A 26,386-nucleotide genomic window follows, 5' to 3' on the forward strand; every position below is an offset into this window, starting at 1 on the left:
ACTGTATTTCTATAGCACATTTCACAACTCAGGGTTTACAAAGTGCTGTACAGAAAGTTAAAAGCTAAATACACTGTAAAGCTAACACAGAAAAAGAGCAAAAACACACACATAACAAAGCCAAACAAAAACACAGAGAAGCCAAGGTGTAAAGGTGGGTCTTAAGGCGAGATTTAAAAGTCTCGATGGTGGGGGCCAGTTTGACATGGGAGAGGAGGTCATTCCACAGTTTGGGGGCTACGACAGCAAAAGCTCGGTCACCTCTGGTCTTTAGGTCGTGCCTTTTTTGTGACTTTAAGATTCAACTGGCCTACAGACCGCAATGACCTTGAGGGGGTATAAACCTCTACAAGATCACAGAGATAGTGCGGTGCCAGCCCATTCAGTGATTTGAAAACAAACAATAACCTCTCTAAAACGCATGGGGAGCCAGTGAAGAGAGGCCAGGACAGGTGATTGATTGATTGATTGATTGAAAATGTTATTAACAGTTTGCAGAATTACAGTACATTTCAAGCACAAACTCAATACAAAGGCTGTTAACTGTGAGTGGACGACCCAATTAAGCATTACACTTGTTTACAACAGGGTCCACCATGTTCAATTCATCAAAACATTTAGAGACGTACAAATAGACACTTCTATATAGACAAAGAACAGTACAGGAATTCATCATAAAGGAGGTAAAAAGGGAAAAGAAACATATACAGTGAGGGGAAAAAGGGGTGGGGGGGGATTCGGATTTTACGGGGGCCAGTTTCGAATTGCAGCCATCCGTAGGTGCCCTTTGAGAGCGGTTTTGAAGGAGTCAAGGGATTCGCATGTCTTAATGACTGTTGGTAGGGCGTTCCACATTTTGGTGGCATAGGAGCGAAAATAATTTAGTCCCTTGTTTGTGCCGAATCTGGGTTGAACATGGTTCGTTGCACTCCCTCTGGTGTTGTGGGTGTGGACTTCGTTAACATTAAGGAAGTATCTACACAGGTACATGGGTATCTTGGTGGAGTATCGAATCTTGTGGACCAGACCCATTGCAAGATGCTGTACTCTGTCGCCGACCCTAAGCCATGCCAGTCTGTCAAAGTGGGCAGGGGTGAGGTGGGTTCGGGGGGTGAGGCCAAGTAGGAGCCTGACCGGTTTGTTTTGGGAGGTCTGGAGCCTAGTTTTAAGGGCCTTTGAGGTGCTGTGGTACCAGGAGGTGCATGCATAGTCAAAGAAGCCTTGTACAAGGGCTCCTGTTAAGGTCTTCAAGGTGTTTTTGTCGACCAGTGAGGAGATCCTGTAAAGGAATCTTGTTCTTTGGTTGACTTTTTTGATTACGCTGGTGGCCATTTTATCACCAGAAAGATTAGCCTCCAGGATGGAACCTAGGTAGGTAATTTCATCTTTACGTGTGATAACATTGTCACCCACTCTAACCAAGAAGCCATTTGCCTTGCTGAGATTACTATTAGATCCAAAGAGAATGGATTCAGTTTTTCCCAGGTGTAAAGATAGTTTGTTATCAGCGAGCCAGGTGCAGATTCTACCGAGTTCAGAGCTGAGGGCATTTTCAACCTGCAGTTTGTCCCTGTCCGAGACCAGCAAGGCCGAGTCATCTGCGAACAGGAACAAGTTGCAGTCACAAGCTGAAGTCATGTCGTTAACATATATTAGGAACAGTAGAGGCCCTAGTATGCTTCCTTGTGGAACGCCACAGCTCACTGGGAGGGGGAGGGGGACAGTGTTCCGTTCACTTCCACCATCTGTTCTCTCCCCTCCAGGTAGGATTGCATCCAGCTCACTGATGTGCTATCGAAACCAATTGCTTTTAGCTTGTTAACCAGTATGGAGTGGTTCACGGTGTCAAAAGCCTTTTGGAGGTCCAGCATGACCATGCCGCAGTATTTGCCAGCGTCCACCTCTTGTTTGATGTGGTCGCTCAAATAGAGAAGGCATGTGTCAGTGGAGTGGGATGTTCTGAAGCCAGATTGGAACTCGTACAATAATGTATTAGTGGCAAGATACTTTTCAACCTGTTCATAGACAATTTTTTCCATCACTTTCGAGATGGAGCTTAGAATAGAAATAGGGCGGTAGTTGCCGGGGTCTAATTTACTCCCTTTCTTGTGCAGGGGGGTTACTTTGGCCAGTTTGAAATCTATGGGGACCTGTCCCTGTTTGATGGAGAGGTTTACTATGTGGGTGATGATTGGAGCTATAGAGATGGCTGAGTCTCTGAGAAATTTGGAGGGAATATTGTCATGGCCAGTGGCCTTGTGGGGTTGGAGGGCACTCAGTTTCTTAAGTACCTCATCAGTTGTTACCATAACTAATTTAAAATCGTCTTTACAAACACCTAGGTTTCTGTAGAAGGTTTTAATGTGCTCTACACCCAGAGCCCAGAGTGGGAGGGCAGATTGTTAACCAGCGTTGTTGCTATGTTTGTAAAGAAGATGTTCAAGTAGTTGGCCACATCAAGCTTGTCAGTGATGAGAGTGTTGTTCGCTTTAATGTTTATGTTTGAAAACCTGGTTTTCAGTTTCTGACTATAGCCTAGTTGGTTGTTGAGTATCTTCCAGAGCTCTCGAGGATCGTTTTTATTTTCCTCAGCTTTATTATTAATAAAGTTACTTTTGGCGGATTTGATCATGGCAGTAACATTATTTCTTAGCCTGTTTCGTTGGGTTTTTAGGTTGTCCAGCTGAGCTTGGAGACCCCTGTTGAAGCGCTTGGCAAGCTTTGACTTGCATTTTAGAAATTCAGAGCATTTTTTGTCTCTGGCATTCGTTGCAGTCATTATGTCCGAATTCATCCATGGCTCCGAGCGGGTTTTGACCCTGATGGTTCTCAGAGGAGCCATGTAGTTCAGTACTGATGTAAATTTGGTTTTGAAGCCAAGCCAAGCTTCTTCGACAAGTGTGCTGTTAAGCTCATCGGACCAATCCAGACTCTCCAATTCTTGGTTAAAGACCTCACTAGAGTAGGTTTTGAGGTCCCTTCATATGACTGCTTTGTGGCAGCCAGACTTTGGTTTTTGTTTTTTGCGGGTACAGAATATCATGAAATGATCACTAAGCCTGCATACAATAACACCTTTCTTGGAGATTCTGGATTTGTCCGAGGTCAGAATGAGATCAAGGACAGTGTTATATGGTCACGCCTGCGGGTTCCAGTTAGGAGACGCGCCGCAGAATTTTGGACAAGCTGTAGACGTGCCATGGAGGCCTATTAAGCCGACATACAGTGCGTTACAATAGTCCAAACAAGTGGAGATAAAAGCATAAATGACACGTTCAGAATCGTTAAAAGAAAGGACAGACTTGATTTTGGCAAGCAGCCTCAGGTGATAAAAGCTGGAACTGACCACAGCGTTTACCTGTTTACCATGCATGCACAGATGCCAATGGAGGTTAGAGCCAGTCAGCCAGATGTATGTACAATAAATGCATCTGTTTACATGTAAGCTACAATTAACTTGAGATCACACAGATAAATATCTGATAATCTGAATAAATATTTTACGAAAGTGAAGATTCTCCATTAAAACAAGCCAAACAGACAATAAGTCACAAATTAAAGGTGAGAATCATTTCATGGGTATCTCTCGACTTTGTGCCTGCTGTGTCTCATCAATGAAACACACACAAAGAAAACAGTTTATGCAGTTTGTCTGTGTTTGCATGTGTTTAATGTTTAAAGTTCCAGCCAAATGCTGTAGATTGTTTTTTAATGCAAAGCACTGCCTCGCCCGACAGCTGGGCTGCTTTTATTGGTCTTGGTTCTGCATCTCAGAATTGATCAGACACACATCTGGTATAACCCCATAAAGCATTTTCACCCAAATCAGCTATTTGAAGCATAAAGAAAATAAACAACTGAACATTTATTAAATCACTCTACGGAAATTCTGTTTACCAATGCTGAACTGAAAAATAAATCAACAATTTAATATAAAATGTGTGTAAAGATAAAATATAGCATATTGGAAGTATATCATGTTTGTCTTTTACATAAATTATAACAGGAAAATAAACATGAAGCTATGATTACATCTCATGCTTTTCATCTAATAATTGGCTTAATGTCCTATTTTCTCATATACGGTTATAGGAACAAATGATTATGTGTCAGCCTCAGTTGTGCAATACTGTTGCACTGGGTTGAGTGTAATGTAATTACATCATTGTGAAGGCATTCCTTGGCCGAGTGTGTTCGCCTAAACAAGGGCGGATGTTATGGATCGTGTGATTCAGCCCAAACCAGATTTCTACTTCTATTTATGCTTCACTACTCACGAGTGCTATGTGGTCTGAATATTGGAAAACCATGTAGGCAACTTTTTTGTGTGTTCCCATGTGGAAAAAGAAGCTGTGCAGTTGCGAAGAAGAATGCCCACAGCCTATAACTTATCAGCTGGTGAGTACCTTGATCGTTACAAATCTCCAGAATGTTCTCTTTACAAGAACAAGCTGTCAGCAGGCCCTGGCCTACTACAATCTGATGCATGCTATACATTAACTAGAAATGTATCTGTGTAGAATGGAGTCATAGTGTGAAACTAATCATGTGTTTCAGTTGGCTGTTTCTACTTTATCTACAAGGCATTCTTTGTTGTGTTTAGGCAATATGTGTGTAGCCTAGCCAGTAGCCACTTTATGGACTCACTCCCTGTATCATGAACATATTCATACATAATATGTATCAATAGGAATATTATATAATATTATTTCGTAAGATGTTTTGCCAGTCCAGAGATATTAGCAAAGAATCATACGGGCACCCTTGTCTCCTATAAGGGTCCATCATGCTCCACATATGCCTGCTGTTCTGTTTGCTGTCCATCACCTCCTCCCAGTCGATATACTCCTCCGGCATCTATAAAGGACGCAACATCACAATCCACTCATCCCAGCTTGTCTGCAGTCTGCCGGGGCCACAGGGGTCACCAGGAAACCCTGGGTTTCCAGGAACTCCCGGGACCATGGGCCCCATGGGGGCCCCGGGGAAGGACGGCCTGGATGGAAAGGATGGAGAGAAAGGAGGAAAAGGAGACCATGGTACTTATTTTACATACGTAACTGGATTCTTGCTTTGGTGGTTGCACATGTTAAGGAAGCTACTTCATATCAAGGGCAGATGTATTGTTTTTGTTCGTTGTTATGTAGTTGTGTTTTTACTGTAGCATACTGTTGTTACTGTATGTCCACAGGTGAGCCGGGGAGGCCTGGGAACCAGGGCAAGCCAGGTGTTGAGGGACGTGAGGGGATTATTGGCAGGGCAGGACCCAGGGGTCTAAAGGGGCCTCATGGGACCCCAGGGGGATCCGGAATTGGGGGCAAGAAGGGAGAGACAGGCGACAGGGGTGAGCAAGGTGCTCCGGGAGGCTGTAACTGTGGTAACAGAGCCCGCTCAGCCTTCTCAGTGGCGATGACAAAGAGTTACCCCAAAGAACGTGTGCCCATTCGGTTCACCCGCATCCTGCTGAATGAAGGAAACCACTACAACTCCAGCACTGGGAAGTTTGTCTGTGAATTTCCTGGGGTGTATTACTTCACCTATGATGTCACACTAGCTAACAAGCACCTGGCCATCGGACTAGTCCACAACGGGCAGTACAAGATCAAGACGTTTGATGGTAACACAGGGAACCAAGATGTGTCGTCCGGTTCCACCATTCTCCGCCTGCAGCGCGGAGATCAGGTCTGGCTTCAGATCTTCTACTCAGAACAGAATGGGCTTTTCTTCGACCCATTCTGGACAGACAGCACCTTCACTGGTTTCCTTATCTATGCAGATCAGGACTATCTCAATGGGGCAGATGGAAAAGTGAATACTAAAGCTACCAGTGAGTAACTTTAAAATTGAGTTAGTTACAGCCAGTTACAGCCACCCAGGTAGTGAAGACTATAGAGGAAACACTCACTCGCACTCCGTCACAGAGGACCGGATGGGGGAAGTGGGAAATATACTTAATAAATGAATTAAACATAGCTTTCAACTTTTTTTTGTATTTTGTATTTTTTTAAGAAACACAAAATGTATAGTAGATACATTTTGACACAAACTTACATGTCCAGCATAACTGTGTGTAACAAGTTCTGACACCAGGTGGCAGTCAGCTATCATCTGTGTTGTGTCTCTGGAACAAATAAAAAGGTGTAATATTGGTCTTGCAGAATAATGTTCTCCTGAGAATACAAAATCCCATATGTTTTTACACATTTTGTTGATACACTTAAAGGGGGTGTAAATAAAGAAGTGAAATTTGAAGTGATGAAACAAACTAACTACTAACAACAAACAAGGGACTAAATAATTTTCGCTCCTATGCCACCAAAATGTGGAACGCCCTACCAACAGTCATTAAGACATGCAAAGCCCTTGACTCCTTCAAAACCGCTCTCAAAGGGCACCTACGGACGGCTGCAATTCGAAACTGGCCTCCGTAAAATCTGAATTCCCCCCCCCACCGCCCACCCCCTTTTTCCCCTTACTGTATATGTTTCTTTTCCCTTTTTACCTCCCTTATGATGAATTCCTGTTCTGTTCTTTGACTATAATATAGTCAAAGAACAGAACAGGAATTCATCATCATCATCAGAGACGTACAAATAGACACTTCTATATATTATAGAAGTGTCTATTTGTACGTCTCTAAATGTTTTGATGAATTGAACAAGGTGGACCCTCTTGTAAACAAGTGTAATGCTTAATTGGGTTGTCCACTCACAGTTAACAGTCTTTGTATTGAGTTTGTGCTTGAAATGTACTGTAATTCTGCAAACTGTTAATAAATATTTCAATCAATCAATCAAAAGATATATACATTTGTAACTGGAACAGTATACAATTGACCCCGGTTTGGTTACTGAACAAACTAACAACTTACAAGTGACAAATGCAAAAAAATAAAAAAGATTAACGTTTTTTTTTTTTTTAACATTTATTTAATTTTGTTTTTGTAGAAAATCCTATCACAAAGAATAATATAATAGTAATAAATAATACCATAGTTAACTTTGATGAATAATAGTTTTACACGCGTCCGGTCCGAGTATAGGACTACAGTTATGGCCCTGTATAGGACTACAGATCCCAACATCCAGGTCCGGGTGGACTCTCACGCCGCAGCAGCTGGTGCAGGCAGGCAGCCGAGGAGACGAGGAGGCCACTTTGTTGAAACGCAGCTCCACTGGAAAACGGCCGAGGAGAAATCGGTAGGCAAAAAAGTGTAAACAGTTTGGCAAAGCAACGGAATTAAAAGCCTGTTCCCGGTTTCGCTTGGTGGGCTCCTTTTGTCAGCCTGGCAGAGGATTACGGTGGAAATTTTACCCTATAAAAGAAGACTGGTAACTTCACCGAAGAGGAATTGTTCTCATTCAGGATGTCGGACTGAGACAAAGGGGTTCTGGGGTTATTCCCGTCGGAGTGGTGAGTGGCACATGGAATAGATATGGCCTTTTTTTTAAACGTACTCTTTATCAGAAAACTGGACCATCACTGTTGAAAAAAACTTTATTTGGCTTGAATGTTTTGGCCTCTATCATGGCATGGGTGGGGGAAAATATGCCTCTTGTCTTGAGCAACCGAACTTAACCAACTACAATTTACTTACTGTCTGGTGGGTTGAGATACGAGTTAAGTAGATACGCGCATGAATGACCAATGGTGAATACCTTTATTACCTTTATTCGTGCTTTACTACATAATACTAATAATGAGGATGTTTTTTGGTCCGTTTGCTTTTTAGGTTATTTGACTAGAATGAATTAACCACGAGCAGATCTTTGGAGCGGGCATTTAACAACCCCATTTAAAGTCCCCATGCATGCATAGAAAATAGTCTCTAGCACGCAAAGAAAATCTTCAAAAGTTCAACCCAACATGTTTTGTGAGATCGATATCAGTTTACACTCTTCACTTGTAGGGCTGGCGTTTTTTATTGTCTATTTAACCTAACCAAATATTTATGGGGGAAATAATCATGTAAAGAAATGTGTCCTAGTCATTGGTCAATGTTTTTTTCTTCTATAATTCATTTACACTTCCTTTCTATTAATTTACACTTTCAAAGTCGCTTGATTGTCATTATTTAATCACTCCTGCCATTAAGTTGAAACCACTTTGTGTCAGCAGGTAAAACTTGACGCTTTAAAGCTTCCTCTGGATGGGAAAAATGGAAAGGGAGTTGCAATGGTGGAAGGGACAGCTAGCGGCAGACATCCATCAGTCCCTCCGCATCAAGGTCAGCTTGTTTTAATGTTGGACATCATGTCATCACGATTATCTGTTGTCTTTCATCTCTCCCCACGTGTGATGCCAAAACTGTTTATTATTATAATATCCTCCATGACATTAAAGGCAGTGTAGACTGTAGCCTACGTTTTTTAAGATTAAACAAAAACGTTTTTTTGTGAACAAATTACTGCTCTAGATCTCTCTGTCTCCCCAGCTCTTTTATAAACAGAAAATCAAGAAAATAAAATGTTAGGTCCATTCACTCTGTTGCCATTTTCAGCCAGCCTGGAGAGAATACTCGTTTATCAGCTTCAATGTAATCGTTTTCCAGTTTCACTTGTGTATCCTGTACGAGTTCTCTCTTCTGATTGGGTAAAAGTAACCTGACCTGAAAATGCATTTTCTGTTTACTATAGAGCTGGAGAGAAAGGGGGACCTTGTTATTGAATCTAACACTTATAGTAGGCCTAGTGATTGTTTTCAGAATATAAACCTATTTACACTTCTATTTCCAGAAGAAAATCACTCACTGAACCTTTAATTTGAAACCCATTTTGTCTCTTGACTGTCTCTTTCTAATGTGAGATGCACATTGTTGGAATTAAATAGCAAAACAGTATATCAACAGTGGCCTACAAAACTTTTGCTGTCTTTCAAATCCATCATCATCTTGGAAAACTACCAAAAGTGGTAGATAAATCATGTATTGTATTTATCTACTCTATTATATATCTATCATTGTGTAATAATAACTACACAATGATAAAATAATTAATCAAAAAAAGACAAGGCATATTTGAAGGGCCTCGTTTGGTCTTTGTTGACGGGTATAGCAGCAATGTCAGAATTATAATGTTACAGTCATGGCGTCAATTCAAACATGATCTAATTTAGATTACACACTGTGACTAAGGGGTTAAGGCTCATTAATTGGTAAATGTCTTAATTAACCTCCAAGCTTGATCATATTTCTTCCCATGTGTCACTTGAATGGAGACATCTGTCACTTGACTGGTATGTACAAATTAGAAGCTGGATTCCATACTTACTTGTGCATGTGACTGTGCGATTGTGAGGGAACAGAATCAGGTTCGAGTTGAAGGTTCCAGGAGAGCTGTTTGCACAGGAGATTGTGGGAGAGCAGCTGTCTGTGTCTCTGAGAATAGCTGAGCCTTATTATGAGTCATTCACTTACACACTATATTTGATTTGGTTTACTCATGTCTGCTCGGGTCTGAGTCAGAATGAGGTGTCTGTCACTCAGATTAGTGTGCCGAAGGCTAAGAATTGTAATTAAAAGAGGAACGAAAATATATAAATATATGTCTTAGTACGTAATTTAAGTGAAAAGGCATGTTATACACACACTATCTTATTAACCTATTTTCATGTACCTGAGGTATTCGTTGCTGTCCGGAGGAAATCTCATAACTTACTACATTTTTTAGTTTATTCCATAAATTAGTACTATTGTGTATTGTTTCGAAAATATTGAACCAATCGAAAGGAGTAAAACACATTGGACAAAACCTCCTAAACCTCTTTGGACCCTCAAACTGTCTGCTAAAACAGCTAACTACACCACCTCTATCCTTCTCATGCAAGTAATTGACAATATCTAAAGTCACAACACAAACTTTGATGAGGCAGTATTGCATCGTTTAAAAAATATAAGGTTTTATTAATTTCCTTAAAACGTATTTCCTGAGTTATGAGGTTTCCTCCGGACAGCAGAGATATGCACAGTTGCACACACATGCGGGCATATAGAAAATGGCTTTGGAAAAGGAGTTTGTGCATTCCAACACACAATTCTAACATGCCAGATTGGTTACTTTAATGTAAGTTACCAATCTCTATAGTCTCTCAGCATGGCTCTTCTTGCCTCCAACAGACATCCAGTCTTAATGGTGTTTGCTGCAGTAAGACTGCCCTGATGTGGAGATGATAACAGCGGTACATAGCATGTGGTGAATTATCAGACATGCAAATCAGGTGGAGGCAGCTGTGGAATCCTTAATTACGATGCCCCCCCATCACAAAGCAACCTCTCACCATCACCCCCCCCCCCCCAGCCCTCCGACTCACGAGCAGTCCCCTGTAACCTTCAGTATCAGCAGCAGCCCTCCACCCCCCAGACAGACAGATGGACCAGAGCGGCATGGAGGCTTGCAGCCAGTGGGGGTGGGCTGTCGCATGGTGATGGGGGGGTATGGGGAAATGAGAGAGGTAGTGCTGCTGTTTGCATGGTGATGGGGGGGTATGGGGAAATGAGAGAGGTAGTGCATGGGGATGGGGGGGTATGGGGAAATGAGAGGGGTAGTGCTGCTGTTTATATATGGATTTCACTGGAAGTGTCAGAGTTACTATTGTCTTAGCCTCACTCACAACAAACGGTTACCTGTTTGTAACTCTACCTCAACGGTAAATTGTATCCTCCAAAAGAGTGAATGAAAAGAGAAGGCCGCACTCAGAAAAGCTATGTTGTTTACCTGTTTTAATTGTCCATCTTATGCTATTCCATACAGCCAAATATCTTTGGCTGGATGTTCTTCATCAGTATGTTCAGCCCTTTTGTTACTTTAGGGGATATTATTTAGGCATAATTTTTCCTTTTTTTAGATAGGATAGTAGCTCAGGATACGGAGGTCAAAGAGGGGAAAAGACATGCAACACAGGGCTCCAGCTGGAATTGAACTGGCACGTTGCGATTATTGTGGCAATCTGGTTAGCTACCGGCGCCCCCCCCCAAACAACATAACCCGTTATGGTTGTTGTAACACACACACAAAAAATCTAACCCGTTGATTGATACTTTTAAAAAGCCTGTATTTAATATATGCTGAAAGAATCTGCACCATGGTCAAACTTGTGGTGAAAAGTGTTTACTGGCTGTTGTTGGGCAGCTTGATGTTCTCTTTATCTGGCTGACTTAGAAGAGACTACAGCTTATTCAATGGTGATGCCCTCAAGTGTCTTCCTCTCCGCTTTGAAACACTGGCAGCTAATTGAACATGAATAGGAGATGTGCTTGGGGTGAAACCTAATCCTATCTGCTCAGCCCCCCCAACCCATGCTCGGAGACCCCTGCATTGACCTAAATTAGCATCTCTCCTCTGAAACGGTACACAATGAAATGTGATTGAACCGTGGCTCGGGCTTAATCAAGAATGTTTATTGAAAAATGTTTGGTGCTATTCAGTATGTGACAAAGTATCTGCTGATGGTGGCAAAACCTCTCTAGTCCACAGGGGATGTGCATGGCTGATTATTGTATTAGCATTATGTATGGCACCCCTGCCATACATAATGCCAACCACCTCTATTCTTGAGGTGTTCAATCGATTTGTTAAAAAACGTCATTTCACACTATCTGACCAAAACAATCACTCACATTCGTTGTTTGAATGTGAATGTATACATTGTATAGCCTTCTTTTCAACACCCTCTGTGTCTCACCCACTACTTCCTCCCCCCCCCCCCCCCATACATTACCCCCTCCACACAAACCCATTTTCAAACCCTGTTACTTTCAACCCCCCCAGGAGCTGAAGTTACCAGCCTACCGAGCCCACTCGCCCCAGATCGGCATGCGTCGATACTTTGCAGACCTGCTGGCCATCCTGAGTAACCGCTACCATCTGTGTCCCACGGCTCGCCACCTGGCCGTCTACCTGCTGGACCTGTTCATGGATCACTACGATGTAGCCGTCAAACAGCTCTACGTCATCGCCCTGTCCTGTCTCCTCCTTGCCAGTGAGTCTTTTTCTTTTAGCCTTTACATTTTCTTTTTTACTTTTTGATTTCAAGGAACTTGAGGACTATTCATTAGGCTACCGACCCCTATTTGCTTTGAGTTTTATCTATGGGACCCTGGGATCCCAATCTATACTGTAATATCCTCTGTTAACTTTGCAAGTGTGCAAATGGAACTACATGGACCCATAAGGGTGCATTTGGTTACAAGACCTGTAACAATCCAAGGACCAAGAGCTAGTGGCCTAATGCATACTCGCATGACGCTGTCGCTGCTCCAAAGCAGATCATTCTTGACGGCAAGCAACACTGTTGTGCTATTAAGCCATGTTCAGTAACCAGTTTCTGCCCATTGCTTATAATATTTTGGCTTTTGAAGATTACGTCATGGACTTTTTAATGTTTGTTTAGAGCACTTATGATGTCAATCGTTTGCCAGCCAAGTCTATGGAATTTAATGTTTGTTTATGGCACTAAATGACGATGTAAGACGTCATGTGGCCGAATACAGTGGCCGCCCCTCACTTCACACATGAGTGGTCCATTTTAGGAAAGGAATCTTGTCATACTACATCTACTACTAATATCTACTACTACTATCAGATTAATTAATACCAATAGACCTCAGCCCTGAAACATTATTCAGTAGAAGACAAAAAGAGGGTACTATTGTACCCCATTTGTCTACTGTATTATTTCTACTGTATTATCACATTTTCAGGGACTCCACTAGGATGCTTTTATTTACAGTTTACTCAGCAGTACTCTGAATAAACATCATAATATGCAAACATGATTGGTTCAAGGAAGGCACCCTATAGCACAAGCTTACGCACATTAAGCACAGTGTTGTAGTCGCTTGCACTGTATGTTCAAATCCAAACTCTATTGCATGTGAAATCCTGTTTGAGTTTATATTGCTCATTGACAGGGATGACTACCAAATTAAAAAGTATAAGTTAAACTGTTCTCCATAAGTGAACAATAAAACACAACAATTGTATGTCTCTCTGACTCTGTTGAGTGCTTATTGATTATGCGTACCTGTTTCATCAGAAACCTCATTTGCTGTCTTTTTGCAGACCGTGGACCTGAGATGTGTTTTTGAGGTCATGTGTTTGAATCGGTGTTAGTGCCAGTCAGTATTAGTCAGGGTTTAAACCACCATATCTCCAGTGTAGGTGAAGGCTTTAGTGAAATTATTTATGGGCGATCTCTAATTCTCTATATTGAACGCTGAGCGTGCTAAAGCGCAAAGGAACAAAGTTGTAATCGCTATAGTAATACTTGAAAATTTGCTCATGCAAGGATTATAGCCGTATAATATTGCTAAATATTCTGTAAATGCTGAAATTTAAACGCAAACATACACATTGCTGACCAGAAAAAGACAAAAAGTAATAAAGAAAGAAAACAACCAAAATAAGAAAGACATCGAAACAAACTCAAGTGTATGAAATAATCCATCTCATAAAACGATTTGGTCTAAAACTGTACTTTAATATGGGGAATATTTATTTCCCACCACAGAGTAATTAACCTCCGTCAGTGTCACCAGACTATCCACCTCGGAGGTGGTCAGGTCTACTGTGGCTGCGGCCAGTGAGGGGGCCAGAGGAGTGAACGGGGAGGCGGGGTGCGGGGGAGAGCATGGCCAACTGGTATAAGAATTACTGAGTCGCATATTGAACAGTCCATTCTTTGGTGCGGCTATTGGTATGTGTTTGTGCTTAACCTGTCTGCCCTGAAAACAAGTGCTGTAAGCTAACGGATGTACTGCTGCAACTGTGTTGTTGTTTGCACAGAGGGAGCAAGGTGAACTGTTAGTTCTGCTCACAGCTCAAGAGACCATGGTGGGGTTTCCCAACCTGCTGTCAGGATCTAGAGACTATTTCTTAGTCGGTAATGACAGTTTACCGTTTGCGTTAGCCTCAAGATGAAGGTTGGAAAAACAAGATCACCTTTTGTGGTAAGTCTGTGACTGTGCCATTGTTTGGGGAGAAACCTTGTCTGTCTGTATGAGATTATGCCTGTGTCTGCAGATCTTCATGCACGTATCTTTGATCCTGACGTTGATAACATGTCTGAGGCTGCTGTTGTTGTTCGAGTCTGACGGTCGTCGGTTGTCCCACTAACTGTCCAACATGACACCTGGCAAGGTCAAAACGTCCTCTGTTCTGTTTTGTGTTGTAGTTGAGACCATGTGGCTCAGTGTGAAGGCCAGTGGGTCTCTTGATACTCGCATACAAATCTTTCTTCGGCACCCCTAACCCTAACCCATAAGTCTAACCTTTTCTCAATTAATTGTTTTCTGAATAAAACAAGTAAATCCACATAGAAGTCATTCTTTCTCCCGAGCTTGCAGTCACTCCTTTCTTAAACTCTCTGTTCTGTGTGAGAGTGTGAGCCATCCTGTAGTGGTAGTAGGCAGCCAATACGACTTCTCTACTCCCAGACAACGTGGTATTTATGATTGGATCTGTGTACGTATGGTTCCTCTAAATCTAGGCTGTGGTCTTAATTTCAGCATGGCCCTGCTGTTACTGGGTGTAGGTTGTGTGGTTATTAGTGTGTGTGGGTGTGTGTGTGTGTGTGTGTGGTGATTAATACACATTGGGGCTTTCTATAGGCTACATTAATGCAGCCCATGGCATCATGGGTAATTAAACTAATGATGCCGTCAAAGTGGGAGTCTGGGATGGGGCCTGCTCACTTGGGAGCATAGCGCGCGCACACACACACACACACACACACTGACTTAACATGCAAACCAGCCTCTGTGGTTGGATAAATTTGAATGAGACATGAAAGAGGTCCTATTTTTAAAGGCAATATCATGAGACTCCCAAGAATAGCTTTGACAATTCACTCATGTAGTGATGAAAATTGTACCAGCCTAACCCCGCCACAGGATCCTTTAATAAACAAATTCAAGTCTTGATTGCATCTTTTGATTGTGGTGTTCAGTAGGAAGAGAGTAGGGGGTCTTCTCCTGTAGGAAGAGAGTAGGGGGTCTTCTCCTGTAGGAAGAGAGTAGGGGGTCTTCTCCTGTAGGAAGAGAGTAGGGGGTCTTCTCCTGTAGGAAGAGAGTAGGGGGTCTTCTCCTGTAGGAAGAGAGTAGGGGGTCTTCTCCTGTAGGAAGAGAGTAGGGGGTCTTCTCCTGTAGGAAGAGAGTAGGGGGTCTTCTCCTGTAGGAAGAGAGTAGGGGGTCTTCTCCTGTAGGAAGAGAGTAGGGGGTCTTCTCCTGTAGGAAGAGAGTAGGGGGTCTTCTCCTGTAGGAAGAGAGTAGGGGGTCTTCTCCTGTAGGAAGAGAGTAGGGGGTCTTCTCCTGTAGGAAGAGAGTAGGGGGTCTTCTCCTGTAGGAAGAGAGTAGGGGGTCTTCTCCTGTAGGAAGAGAGTAGGGGGTCTTCTCCTGTAGGAAGAGAGTAGGGGGTCTTCTCCTGTAGGAAGAGAGTAGGGGGTCTTCTCCTGTAGGAAGAGAGTAGGGGGTCTTCTCCTGTAGGAAGAGAGTAGGGGGTCTTCTCCTGTAGGAAGAGAGTAGGGGGTCTTCTCCTGTAGGAAGAGAGTAGGGGGTCTTCTCCTGTAGGAAGAGAGTAGGGGGTCTTCTCCTGTAGGAAGAGAGTAGGGGGTCTTCTCCTGTAGGAAGAGAGTAGGGGGTCTTCTCCTGTAGGAAGAGAGTAGGGGGTCTTCTCCTGTAGGAAGAGAGTAGGGGGTCTTCTCCTGTAGGAAGAGAGTAGGGGGTCTTCTCCTGTAGGAAGAGAGTAGGGGGTCTTCTCCTGTAGGAAGAGAGTAGGGGGTCTTCTCCTGCAATTCTTGTCTTACTCCTCCAGGACTCTGGGGAGTCTCTCCCTTCACAGATGAATGCTTGAAAGGGTGTTTGATACAAAGTTGTCCCCGGTTTGTTTTATCTGTCCTGAGGTTTGTTTTATCTGTCCTGAGGTGCTTTGGAATCTGGCCTAGTTATTGAACTGCCTCCCTGGGTCCCGCTGGGGATTTTTTGATGGCTGCTCTTTGACAGACGCACGCATTCTTGTCTTTTGTTTAAGTTCTTCGCTCTGTTAATTAATCACTAACTCTTTCATGCCTCTCAACAGGCACCTCTTAATCCTGTTAGCCTATCAGAGGTGTGTGTGTGTGTGTGTGTGTGTGGGGGGGGGGGGGGGGGGGGGGGGGGGGGGGGGGGGGAGGGTTTAATTTGTTCTGTGTAGGGGTGAACTCGCCCTCATACGCAGGAGTTAAGGATATGGATCTAACATTGTCTGACTTTGCTGTGAGTCAATCGCAATTAAAACTCTTCAGTTAATGCCTTTTCTCAAAGGAACAGCTATCCTTGAAAGTGGAATGTAATCTCAGCAGCTATTGTTCATGTATAAACAATATCATTTCATCAGAAATCCTCCTCCCCCTCCATCCCAGAACATTGAGTTTCCATTGTGTTGGTTTCCACTGAGCCATGTAGTGACTACATCAGTCATCCTGGCAGATCACTGTCCCCCAACGTCATAAGCGGCTGTTTGTCACGGTTAGTGACATCATGGATGTTATGTGTGACTCACATTGTGACCTGTGTGGTCTCTCTTGCTGTAATCTTCTTTTCTCTACGAGTGAGTCTGATCATTACCATGTCTGTATTTCCATTGAGAAATGGAATCTTTTGAAAACGATGACACAGTCACCAATGTTTACTCCCTGATTGGGTCATATCAGTCACAATGTGCCCTTCCCTGACCCTTTTTGACTGAAGAAAACAAACATCATCAGCCCTGATTACCAGTGGTTAATTTAACAAGGATAACGAATTACAGGCCTTGCTGACCTTGTTGTCTATGCTATTCTGTTGTGCAGTGAAATTTCACAATAACCAACCATAACTTCACAAACTATGCCTAAACCTAACCTTAAAACCATGCCCATCTGGCATCTGAGGCGAAACACCCTGAAAATAGGGACTCTCGGCATGAGCAGATTGTGGCTGGGGTGGTGAGTGTCCTTGATTCGCTCAGCTTTGACTGCACACTGCTTTTCATATTCCCGTTGGAGGGCGACTCCTCCAACGATGCACCAACGTCTGTAGGGCTATCTGGTCGAGGCGAGGGTGGTGCAATTCTCATACCAGTGCAGTTGTGACGCAACACACCAGGATGCTCTCGGTGATGGAGATGGCACAGGCTCTGCAGAGCCTTTTTCACCCTGTATGTAGTGTTTGTTTTCCGTTAACAGGGTTGATGTGCGTGCTGTCTCCTCTACTTCCATGATCAGCTTCTTGGTCTTGTTGATGTTGAGTAGCGAGGTTTTTGTCCTGTCATCACTGTTTGTGTGTGTGTGTGTGTGTGTGTGTGTGTGTGTGTGTGTGTGTGTGTGTGCGTGTGCGTGTGCGTGCGTGTGCGTGTGTGCGTGCGCCTGCCTCCGCCTCCCTGCCCGTGTTTTTTTTTCCACTTTCATGTGTCTTTACTCTTTTCCCACAATGTCTAAGACAGACGTGGCCAGTGGAACTGATAAGGTGAATGGTTTCAGTCAATCACACATGCTCAGTCATATTGACTACAGACTGCACACACACGCATGCGCACACACAGGCCTGGAGGCCCTGGGGGGTGGGGAGGACCTGTGTGTTGAGGGGCACCTGCCATATGCTCTCCGAGTCAGGCCTCAAACAAAAGCCCCTCTACGCATGCAGGCCAGCCAGCCAGCCTTCCCTGAGTGGGGGAGGGGAGAAAAGATCAGGAGTGTGTGTGGTTTAAAAAGAGACTTCATTGCCTGCAAGCCATTATTGCTAAATGAGCACGTCTTGGCGACACCCTCACCATAAGCCCATCAGAGCGTTTGACTGCCTGGTGAGAAGGTTTCACATGTGAGGATCGGTCCATCAGAGTAACAGAACAGAGTGTTCCGCTTGCAGAAGTGAGGTGTACCGGAGAGAGCTGTTTCCCCTCCATTCCACTGCATTGCTACCTACCTCTGTTTCCTCTGTGTCCCTCTCACCTTGTCACGACCAGGGCGGCTCAACCAGTCCTGAATGAGAGAGGGGAAGGGTGGGAGGCAGTAAAATCAGCATTTATCCCTGGGGGTGTGGGGTGCTTCAAAGGCTGCGGCAGGTCCGTTGCTGATGTTAAACAGGGTAGAAGGGATGGGGAGCAGGCAGAAGTGGGACATGTTTTAAAGTGAACCGCTCACCAGGATGTCCTGATATGTAGATTAAGGAAGAACCCACACCACCCCCACTCCTCACTGGAGGGAATTATTATCTGGGGGCCCCATAATTAACAAAATTAAGTGGTGGAATAACCGCATTATCTCTTTGTTTCAAGGGAGGTCTGATAATATTATCGTCACAAACCAACAAACCATGTTTCCTTAGTAAATAATGTAGAATGTATTTACCATTATTTTAGTTTTTTCTTGGCTTGACATTTAAAGGTAGCTGAGCCGGGGGCTGGGGTCATTTCTCATATCTTCTAAACTACAAGATACTCTTCATCCTGCAGCCCTTGAGGCCTAGGAGACTAGATTATAAGATTCTTCCTGGTCACCCAAGCGTTCGCGGTGAGGGTCAAAGATCATTCCGGGCCTACATTGTGTGGGTCACTTGGGCCAGAGGCGGCAACACGGAGGAGACCCTGTCCTCGAGCTGTGACTGATTTCACACTCCCAGTGAAAGTCGCAGTGAGCAAATTAAAGGAGTTTAAAAGAGCAATGGACATCGACATTCCTCCACAGCTGAGATGAGCTTAACTATTAAGAACAAGGAGATTGTGTTCAGTCCTCTCTGGTGTTAGCATTGGACAGTATTTTGCCTTTGGATCATAAAAACCTTCTAGTTTAATGTCTTGTGTTTGTCTTGTGGTTCCCTCAAGTTTCAAAAGGAGGGATGTGCAATTTTGCCGTCAAGCGATACGGACTAGAATTACAGGATGTCTGCAAAATGGAGACAAACAGAAACAGTGGTCTCTCTCTGTGAGAACACTGCTCTCAGGTTTCCTCAGGTTTCCTAATGGCCCCTATAAGTATAACCCCCACCGAACCCACCCAGCCCAGCAGCACACCTGGGCGGAGGCTTTACATCCTTGCCTTAACTCTTCCCAACCCCTGGCCTTTGACCCTTCTCTGAGTGCTAATGTGACCCCTCTCATCATCGGCAAACGCTGATCACTTCCTCTAAGGTGGCTGCATCATTGTGGACCACCTGATTTCAATCAACCAATCAGATGGGTGAAGATAGGCATAGCACTTAGCCTCGGTCCCAGGCTTGCTCATCTGCAAAGAGAAAAGCCTGGTCACAATATAAGGCAGAGTGCATAGCCGGAAGATGTATATCCCCCGGATACGATATATTTTTGACCAATCACAACACTTTACGTTTCATTCACGGAGAATGTAAACAGATTTGTAAAGCGTCAACGTAATTTCCTTGGGGGGCGACTGTGGCTCAGGAGGTAGAGCAGGTCGTCCAATGATCCATGGGTCGGCGGTTCAAATCCCGGCTCCTCCTGTCTACATGTCGAAGTGTCCTTGGGCAAGACACTGAACCCCAAATTGCTCCCGATGTGCTGGTTGGTACCTTGCATGGCTTCCGCCGCAATCGGTGTATGAATATGTGTGTGAATGGATGAATGTAATGCACAATCTATGTAAAGCGCGCTATATAAATGCACCATTTACCATTTCCTTGAGCGATACTTCCGCCAAAATCCTGCTCCTTCTGCCAAATGTTAGCAATGCACTCTAGTGTATATTGTGCCCAGCGTGCATACTGCATAGCACTTGGCTTGGAAGAGGTAGCTCCCTTCTCTCTGGAACAGTGACTCTCACTGACTCACTCACTGACTCACTGACTGACTCTCAAATTCAAAGTGGATTTATTGGCTTGGGAAACGTACGTTTACATTGCCACAGCAAGTCAAATAAAACAAACAACAAATGTACAGACAAGGATTTAGCCCTATTACAATAGGATATGTGTAAACAGAGCAGTGAAACAATTCTCCCTCTCTCTCTCGCTCACTCACCTACTGACTCCTGATAGGATCGTTTATCAACCTGCATTCCAGGTAGACACTCACCAGAGAGGAATGCACTGTTTTCTCACCCAGGCAAGCAGCTCACTGGAATAGAGTCACAGCGGGAAGTCGGGAACATTTTTTGAATTAAAGCGACGTGGAATCACTGAATCATGCCACTCAAGTGGTAAGAGTCCCACAGCAGTAAACCTACAGAGGAGTCATGGAACACAATGAGTAGATTGACTCTCCGCTAAGATCAAAGACTGTAAAAGGGGCTGTGTAGAGATTGGGGGTATTGATGGTTGTTTATGGCTGTGTCTGTGTGGACACAGAGCAGTCTCTGCCAGCAGAGCAGACAGAAGCACATGGCCTGGAGGATATGAGGGTGACAGAATGGGGCATGTGTAGACTGAGCTGGGGGCCCGCCCGCCCCCAACGGCCCCACTTCACAGTACTTCCTGTTTTGGTGTGGAGACGCCATTATAGCCTGTGTGCTAATTACCCCTCTGGTCTGTGAGGCTGCAGGTCCACCCCCCCCCCCACACACACACACACACACACACACATACTCACACACTCTCGCTCTCTTTCTCTCTCACTCTCTCACTCTCACACAGCTTTATGGGAGGCAGACATTTTTTTGCACTCCTATGAAGCCTCACAAAGATGTACATACTGGTATACCTCTCAAAAGCTACAATCCAAGACTTATTTTAACCATTTAATGAATAAAAGCCTAAATGTAACCAATGTGTATGATTCAATGGTATGTTAATTGTTAATACAATATAACTAGCACATCTGCATTCTCCATACAATTCCATTGAAAGGTGTCAAGTTGAACACCTACTGGTTGACAATGTCAGTAAAATTATATCTTTATGCACATCTTTATTGTAGTTTGGATATTGTTGTAATTACTTCTCTCTGTCGTGCAACATATACAAATCTACGGATTGTAGCTTTTAATCCCGACAATTATAATAGCCAGAAAAACCTCTCGGGCTACAATGTTCTCCTCTCAGTCAAAGCAACATAGGCATAGAACAAGTTTAATCCCATTTCGGTTATGAAGGGTTTAGATTTGAAGAGGCTAGGAGCTGTATACCTCTCAGGGTGTAACGTTTGGCAAAGTGTTTCCATAACAACATGATTGTAGCTGATGGGTCTAGTCATTCTGCAGTGAGTTTCTTGTTTGTGTTTTGTGTTGCACAAATCATTTGCTCATTTATATGTATGGAGTGGGAGTTGGCTGAGGCCGTTTGCATGAACCCATCTGTGCTCCTAATGTTTATCTTTCAGTTCTTTTGAGAGAGCATTATTTCCTGTTTGCTTTTTGTGTTCTTTTTGAATTATACTAAAAAATAACCCAAGTTTCCCACAGCAGACATTTGAAAAAGGCGATAGAAACATGAACATGCTGCAAGCTTCCATATCGGTTTATAGAAACATGAGCATGCTGCAAGCTTCATATCGGTTTATAGAAACATGAGCATGCTGCAAGCTTCCATATCGGTTTAAAGGCGATAGAAACATGAGCATGCTGCAAGCTTCCATATCGGTTTATAGAAACATGAGCATGCTGCAAGCTTCCATATCGGTTTATAGAAACATGAGCATGCTGCAAGCTTCATATCGGTTTATAGAAACATGAGCATGCTGCAAGCTTCCATATCGGTTTATAGAAACATGAGCATGCTGCAAGCTTCCATATCGGTTTATAGAAACATGAGCATGCTGCAAGCTTCCATATCGGTTTATAGAAACATGAGCATGCTGCAAGCTTCCATATCGGTTTATAGAAACATGAGCATGCTGCAAGCTTCCATATCGGTTTATAGAAACATGAGCATGCTGCAAGCTTCCATATCGGTTTATAGAAACATGAGCATGCTGCAAGCTTCCATATCGGTTTATAGAAACATGAGCATGCTGCAAGCTTCCATATCGGTTTATAGAAACATGAGCATGCTGCAAGCTTCCATATCGGTTTCCAATGGAGTCTGTCACGTGTGCCTGTCCTTTCCCGCTGAAAGTTATTTGTAGTCAAAAGGAGCTGTTTTACAGGGTGTTTTTGGGGAACATGTGCACGTGTAATTTGACTCCTTAAAAGTGTGAGTAAAGAGGCCTGTGGACCTGTGGATTAAAGGCACAGTCGCTTCTGTTCATTGGTCACATGGAGCCACGAGGCCTCAGGGCTGTTGCTATGGAAGGGAGAATGTGTTGGGATGAGGAGGGGAGTAGAGGTAATGACATGGCGTTTGTCACTGTGAGTGGAGGGGGCGGAGTGCTCAGGTTGATGAGTTTTTGTCTTTACCATGTTAAGCTGGTCTAAACCAATATTGTGAAGTATTGGTCTAAAGGTGGCTCCAGACCGAGCAGACTTGTCCAGAGACTCCAGACTAGTCAAAACTAGTTAAAACTGTCAAGACTGCAAACAGACTGCAGCAGACTGAGCACTATCAACCGACCACCGATGAGCAAACTTTCCATACCAGAAGGTGGCAGTAGTCTGCTGTGCGGTGCCCAGCCGGAAACAACTGCACCGTCTTGACCAAACAAAAGAACTAGCTGAATAGCTAACCTATAGGTCTATATGTGTACAAAACGCACACATGCATGGGTAGTTATGTCCACCCTCTGCGAGTCTGCATGTAAACAGCAGTCATTTAGTAGCCTATGCATATGTTTATTATCGTAATAACCAGTCACGTCTCGAAGGCAACAGAAGCCTACTACAATACTACAGACAATAACAAACCCGCCTCTATAGCTACACTTCCGTCTCTTTGATTGACAAGCTAAACAACCAATGATGGTGCTCTACAGAGCCTTTACCCCACACCCCCACCTCACCCCTCGACCAAACATGTTGGGTTTCTCACGATCCTCGTCGATAACGTCAAGATTATCTATCGACATCCTGCCGACAGGCAAGAGACGGCAGAAATCCGTCCCGACGTAAATTCGCGAACGAATCTCTGCAGTTGGCTTTATACTTCATACTGAGTAATCAGTCTGCTTAATGACTAATGTAGTAGGTAATACCAAGTCTGAGGGGGAACCACCACTGTCACTGTGACCTGGATGGAGGTCTGATAACTGTCCGTGCTTAAAAATAGAAGAAAAAAAGGGCAGGGTACAACAATTTTCTTTCTAATTATTTGATCGGCCCAAAACATTGTGTTTATGGTCATGATTTGTCACAACAAGAGTTGGCTTTGTCCGAGGCTTAAATGTCTTTAAATAAATACTTTTTTAAAGTATTTGAGTCTATGGGAAAAATGAATGGGGAATTAACTTCCGGGCCTGTCATCATCATGAAAGGGGGTGGATTTATGGAAGAAATATCTGATCATCTCTGTTTTCAGACCATAAAACTGGATAGTTGATGATATGAACATGGTGTTTAAAGGGAGGCTGTCCATTAGTCAGACGGCCCATTAATCCCAAGTCCCAATAGGTTATAGCAAGTATAGTATAGCATCAAACGGCATGTTTGAATATCTAAGGCTAACCTGTGCATTGCTTTGTCTGTCCAGGTAAATTTGAGGAGAAGGAAGATCGTGTGCCTAAACTGGAGCAGCTCAACTCCCTGGGGTTTATGTGTACGTTGAACCTGGTCCTCAACAAGAGGGAACTGATCAAGATGGAACTGCTGCTGCTGGAGACGTTTGGCTGGAACCTGTGCATGCCTACACCGGCCCACTTCATTGACTACTACCTCCACGCCTCCGTGCAGGAGGGCGACCTTTACAATGGCTGGCCTATCTCCACCCTCTCCAAGACCAAGGCTTTCATGGACAAATACACACACTACTTCCTCGAGGTTTCTTTGCAAGGTGGGTAGAGAGAACTAATATGAAGTGTGTGTTGAGCTCAGAATCTTGAGATTTTTGGGGAGCTTGAGATGACTGGGAATTTGTATGGCGTGGCTTTGCAGCAGTCTAGCTGTAAATTAAAACCCTTTAACATTTGCTTGAAATGCTAGCAACTTACTGTTATATTTCATTTTGACATCATTGTGTGAGTGTGTGCCGATTTGTATACCGGCCATATCACGTCACCCCAACTAATGCGTCATGACACTGCTTACATAAGATATGCTAGATCTATGAAAAAACTTGTTCTATAAACAAAACAATGATGGTGTAGTAGAGTTTCACTAGAAAAAAACGTCTTGTACTGCATTCTGGTGGAGAGAGAAAGCTCTGTGTGTGCGAGTTGAGCTTGGGTCAAGACTGTCGGAGAATATTGGATATAGTTAGAGAGCGAGTGTGTCTGTCTGTGTTTACATGGTGTATGTATGTATGTATGTATGTATGTATGTATGTATGTATGTATGTATGTATGTATGTATGTAAATCAAGAATATATGTATGTAAATCATGTATGTATGTAAATCATGAATGTATTGGTAAATAATCCATCCTTGTCTTTTTGCCTGTGCTCCAGATCATGCCTTCCTCACATTCCGTCCGTCTCAGGTGGCAGCTGCGTGCGTGGCAGCATCTCGTATTTGTCTCCAGATCACTCCGAGCTGGACCACGACTCTGCACCTCCTGACGGGATACACCTGGGACCATCTCAGCCAGTGCATTGAACTCATGTTGCTGTAAGAGGAACACGCATTCCATCACCCCCCTCCTCACGCACCCACGCATGCATGAGAAAATAGCATATATATATACAAGCTCACAATGAACTAAAGCTAGTTTCATTTTTACAGCTAGTCTTTGACCATATAAATACAGCTAAAATTTCTACAGCAACTGATAAATGGACAACTAAGAAAGCAAAAGCTATTCCCTCTTTGCTCTGCTCTGCTCCATGCAGTAGGCTACCGGGGACGGGACTGTGTTTTGTAGCCTAGACTCGTCGGAAATCAGTGCAACTAGAAAAGAGTCAATAGAATGGCCCAAGTTGATTCATATTTTTGTGCATGCTTTGTATTGTGCTTTTACATTTAATTTGGCTATATTTGAAAAGTTGACAACCGAAGATTGGATTCATCCAATTGCCGATTGCCAATATATCCCAACCTTAGTGCTGTAACTGATTTCACGATCTCTATGTTTCTATGTTTGTGTCACATTTAAAATAATTAGCTGGGCTATAAACTGCTGACTACCATAGCCTATACATACAGCACTTCCTTGTTTACATGTTTAATTTGGGGAACAAGGTTAGAGTCGACAGCACTGGCAGAAGCCTTTCGTTGTTATGGTAACTTTGTGCTAAATGCCATTCCTTGCATGTGCAGAAGTGGGATTACATGGAATTGTTAAATGTAAATGAACATCTTCAACAGGTTACTGCGTTCAGGCCACATACAAACAGAAATTCAAGTAGAAATGGTTCGTCCTCATTATGCATGTGAACATGAAACGTGCTGTATAATTACTAAACTGTCACTCTCCTCCCATCCACAGTGCTCATGACAACGATGTTAAGGAAGCCAACAAACCCAAGTCCAGCACTCTGACCCGGCCTTCCGCTCAGCAACTTCTGACCCCTCACCTCTCCCCGGCTGATCTCCAGAGATCTGCCTCCTCGTCAACCGCGTCCACCCCCCAGCAGCTGCTCTTCCAGCCGGACACCTTCCCACATATCTCCCAGCATTCCCCCTCCCTGTCCCATTTTCACGTGCTAGCTGAATCCCAGGCTTTGGGGCCTGTGGTGAGCATGCCTCAGGACTTCCTCCATAGCCACAGAATGGGTCTGCTGAACGGCACCGCCTCCATGACTCCCGGGGGAACGTTGCCCTCCTACCCAAGCCTGAGTTCCAGCCTTGGTCCCGGTGCTGGAGCGCTGCCACTACAGGGTCCCATCTCTGTGCAGATGGCCCTTGCGGCCGAGCCCCGCCACTGCCTGACCATGGCGTACAGCGGGGCTTACCTGGGGTCGCACCACGGCTTCACAGCAGGGTGCTTTGACAGGTGACGCCAGGGGGGGGAGAGGGAGAGCAAACCTCAACGGGAGCGCACTGCCTTGTTTCCGTCCCACTTTCCTCCTCCTCCTCCTCCTCAGCCTCATTGGCTCTCGGACTTTCTCTCTCTCTCCGTTGGCTCACTGCCTCCGCCTGCAGTGACCAAACATGCTTCTCTCTCACATAGACACCTCAAACGCAAGCAGAGGTCCAAAGGCAACGTGGACCCAGTTGAAGTCATCACGCTCACGTGACAAAAAATCCTATCTATAAGAACATTGTCAGATCGAACCACAGAGACGTTACACAGACATTAATGCGTCATGCTTTCTTAACTGGGTTCTGTGTCTGGGATACAATACCGCTATCACTGTGATCGTAGAGCACACATAGGAACCATCCAGTGTCTGTGATCAAGATGTCTCTTACTGAAATCATACACGTAACACAAGAGACTAGCCAATAAACAATGATTATTAAA

At 44.0% G+C, this 26,386-nt stretch overlaps 2 protein-coding genes across 5 annotated transcripts; both read left to right on the plus strand.

Moving 5' to 3' along the window:
• Positions 1 to 4,203: 4,203 nt before the first annotated feature.
• c1qtnf2 (C1q and TNF related 2) lies at positions 4,204 to 6,238 on the plus strand. Its single transcript, XM_079510642.1, has 3 exons — positions 4,204 to 4,398; positions 4,779 to 5,039; positions 5,192 to 6,238. The coding sequence occupies exons 1-3, from the start codon at positions 4,371 to 4,373 to the stop codon at positions 5,833 to 5,835; spliced, it is 933 nt and encodes a 310-aa protein (XP_079366768.1). The 5' UTR covers positions 4,204 to 4,370; the 3' UTR covers positions 5,836 to 6,238.
• Positions 4,930 to 26,386, plus strand: ccnjl (cyclin J-like). 4 transcript variants are annotated; one of them, XM_079510614.1, is made up of 6 exons: positions 4,930 to 5,039; positions 8,116 to 8,227; positions 11,766 to 11,976; positions 23,519 to 23,818; positions 24,432 to 24,591; positions 25,409 to 26,386. In XM_079510614.1, exons 2-6 carry the CDS (start codon positions 8,150 to 8,152, stop codon positions 25,917 to 25,919), a joined length of 1,260 nt encoding a protein of 419 aa, XP_079366740.1. In that variant the 5' UTR covers positions 4,930 to 5,039; positions 8,116 to 8,149; the 3' UTR covers positions 25,920 to 26,386. The 4 variants fall into 4 exon arrangements, with proteins under 4 accessions (XP_079366740.1, XP_079366738.1, XP_079366737.1 ...); XM_079510612.1 differs by lacking the exon at positions 4,930 to 5,039 and adding an exon at positions 7,108 to 7,413; XM_079510611.1 differs by lacking the exon at positions 4,930 to 5,039 and adding an exon at positions 7,108 to 7,413 and having other exon boundaries at positions 8,119 to 8,227.

Source organism: Electrona antarctica (genome assembly GCF_951216825.1).
Source record: "Electrona antarctica genome assembly, chromosome: 1".
In the NCBI taxonomy this organism is placed as follows: domain Eukaryota; kingdom Metazoa; phylum Chordata; class Actinopteri; order Myctophiformes; family Myctophidae; genus Electrona; species Electrona antarctica.

Excerpts from the sequence above, each read along its gene's own strand:
- ccnjl (XM_079510614.1), top strand. The coding sequence starts at position 8,150 with ATGGGAAAAATGGAAAGGGAGTTGCAATGGTGGAAGGGACAGCTAGCG. Across the intron at positions 23,819-24,431 it reads CCTCGAGGTTTCTTTGCAAG|ATCATGCCTTCCTCACATTC; the intron begins GTGGGTAGAGAG and ends CCTGTGCTCCAG. Across the intron at positions 24,592-25,408 it reads TGCATTGAACTCATGTTGCT|TGCTCATGACAACGATGTTA; the intron begins GTAAGAGGAACA and ends TCCCATCCACAG.
- c1qtnf2 (XM_079510642.1), top strand. The coding sequence starts at position 4,371 with ATGCCCACAGCCTATAACTTATCAGCTG. Across the intron at positions 4,399-4,778 it reads AGCCTATAACTTATCAGCTG|GGTCCATCATGCTCCACATA; the intron begins GTGAGTACCTTG and ends GTCTCCTATAAG. Across the intron at positions 5,040-5,191 it reads AGGAGGAAAAGGAGACCATG|GTGAGCCGGGGAGGCCTGGG; the intron begins GTACTTATTTTA and ends GTATGTCCACAG.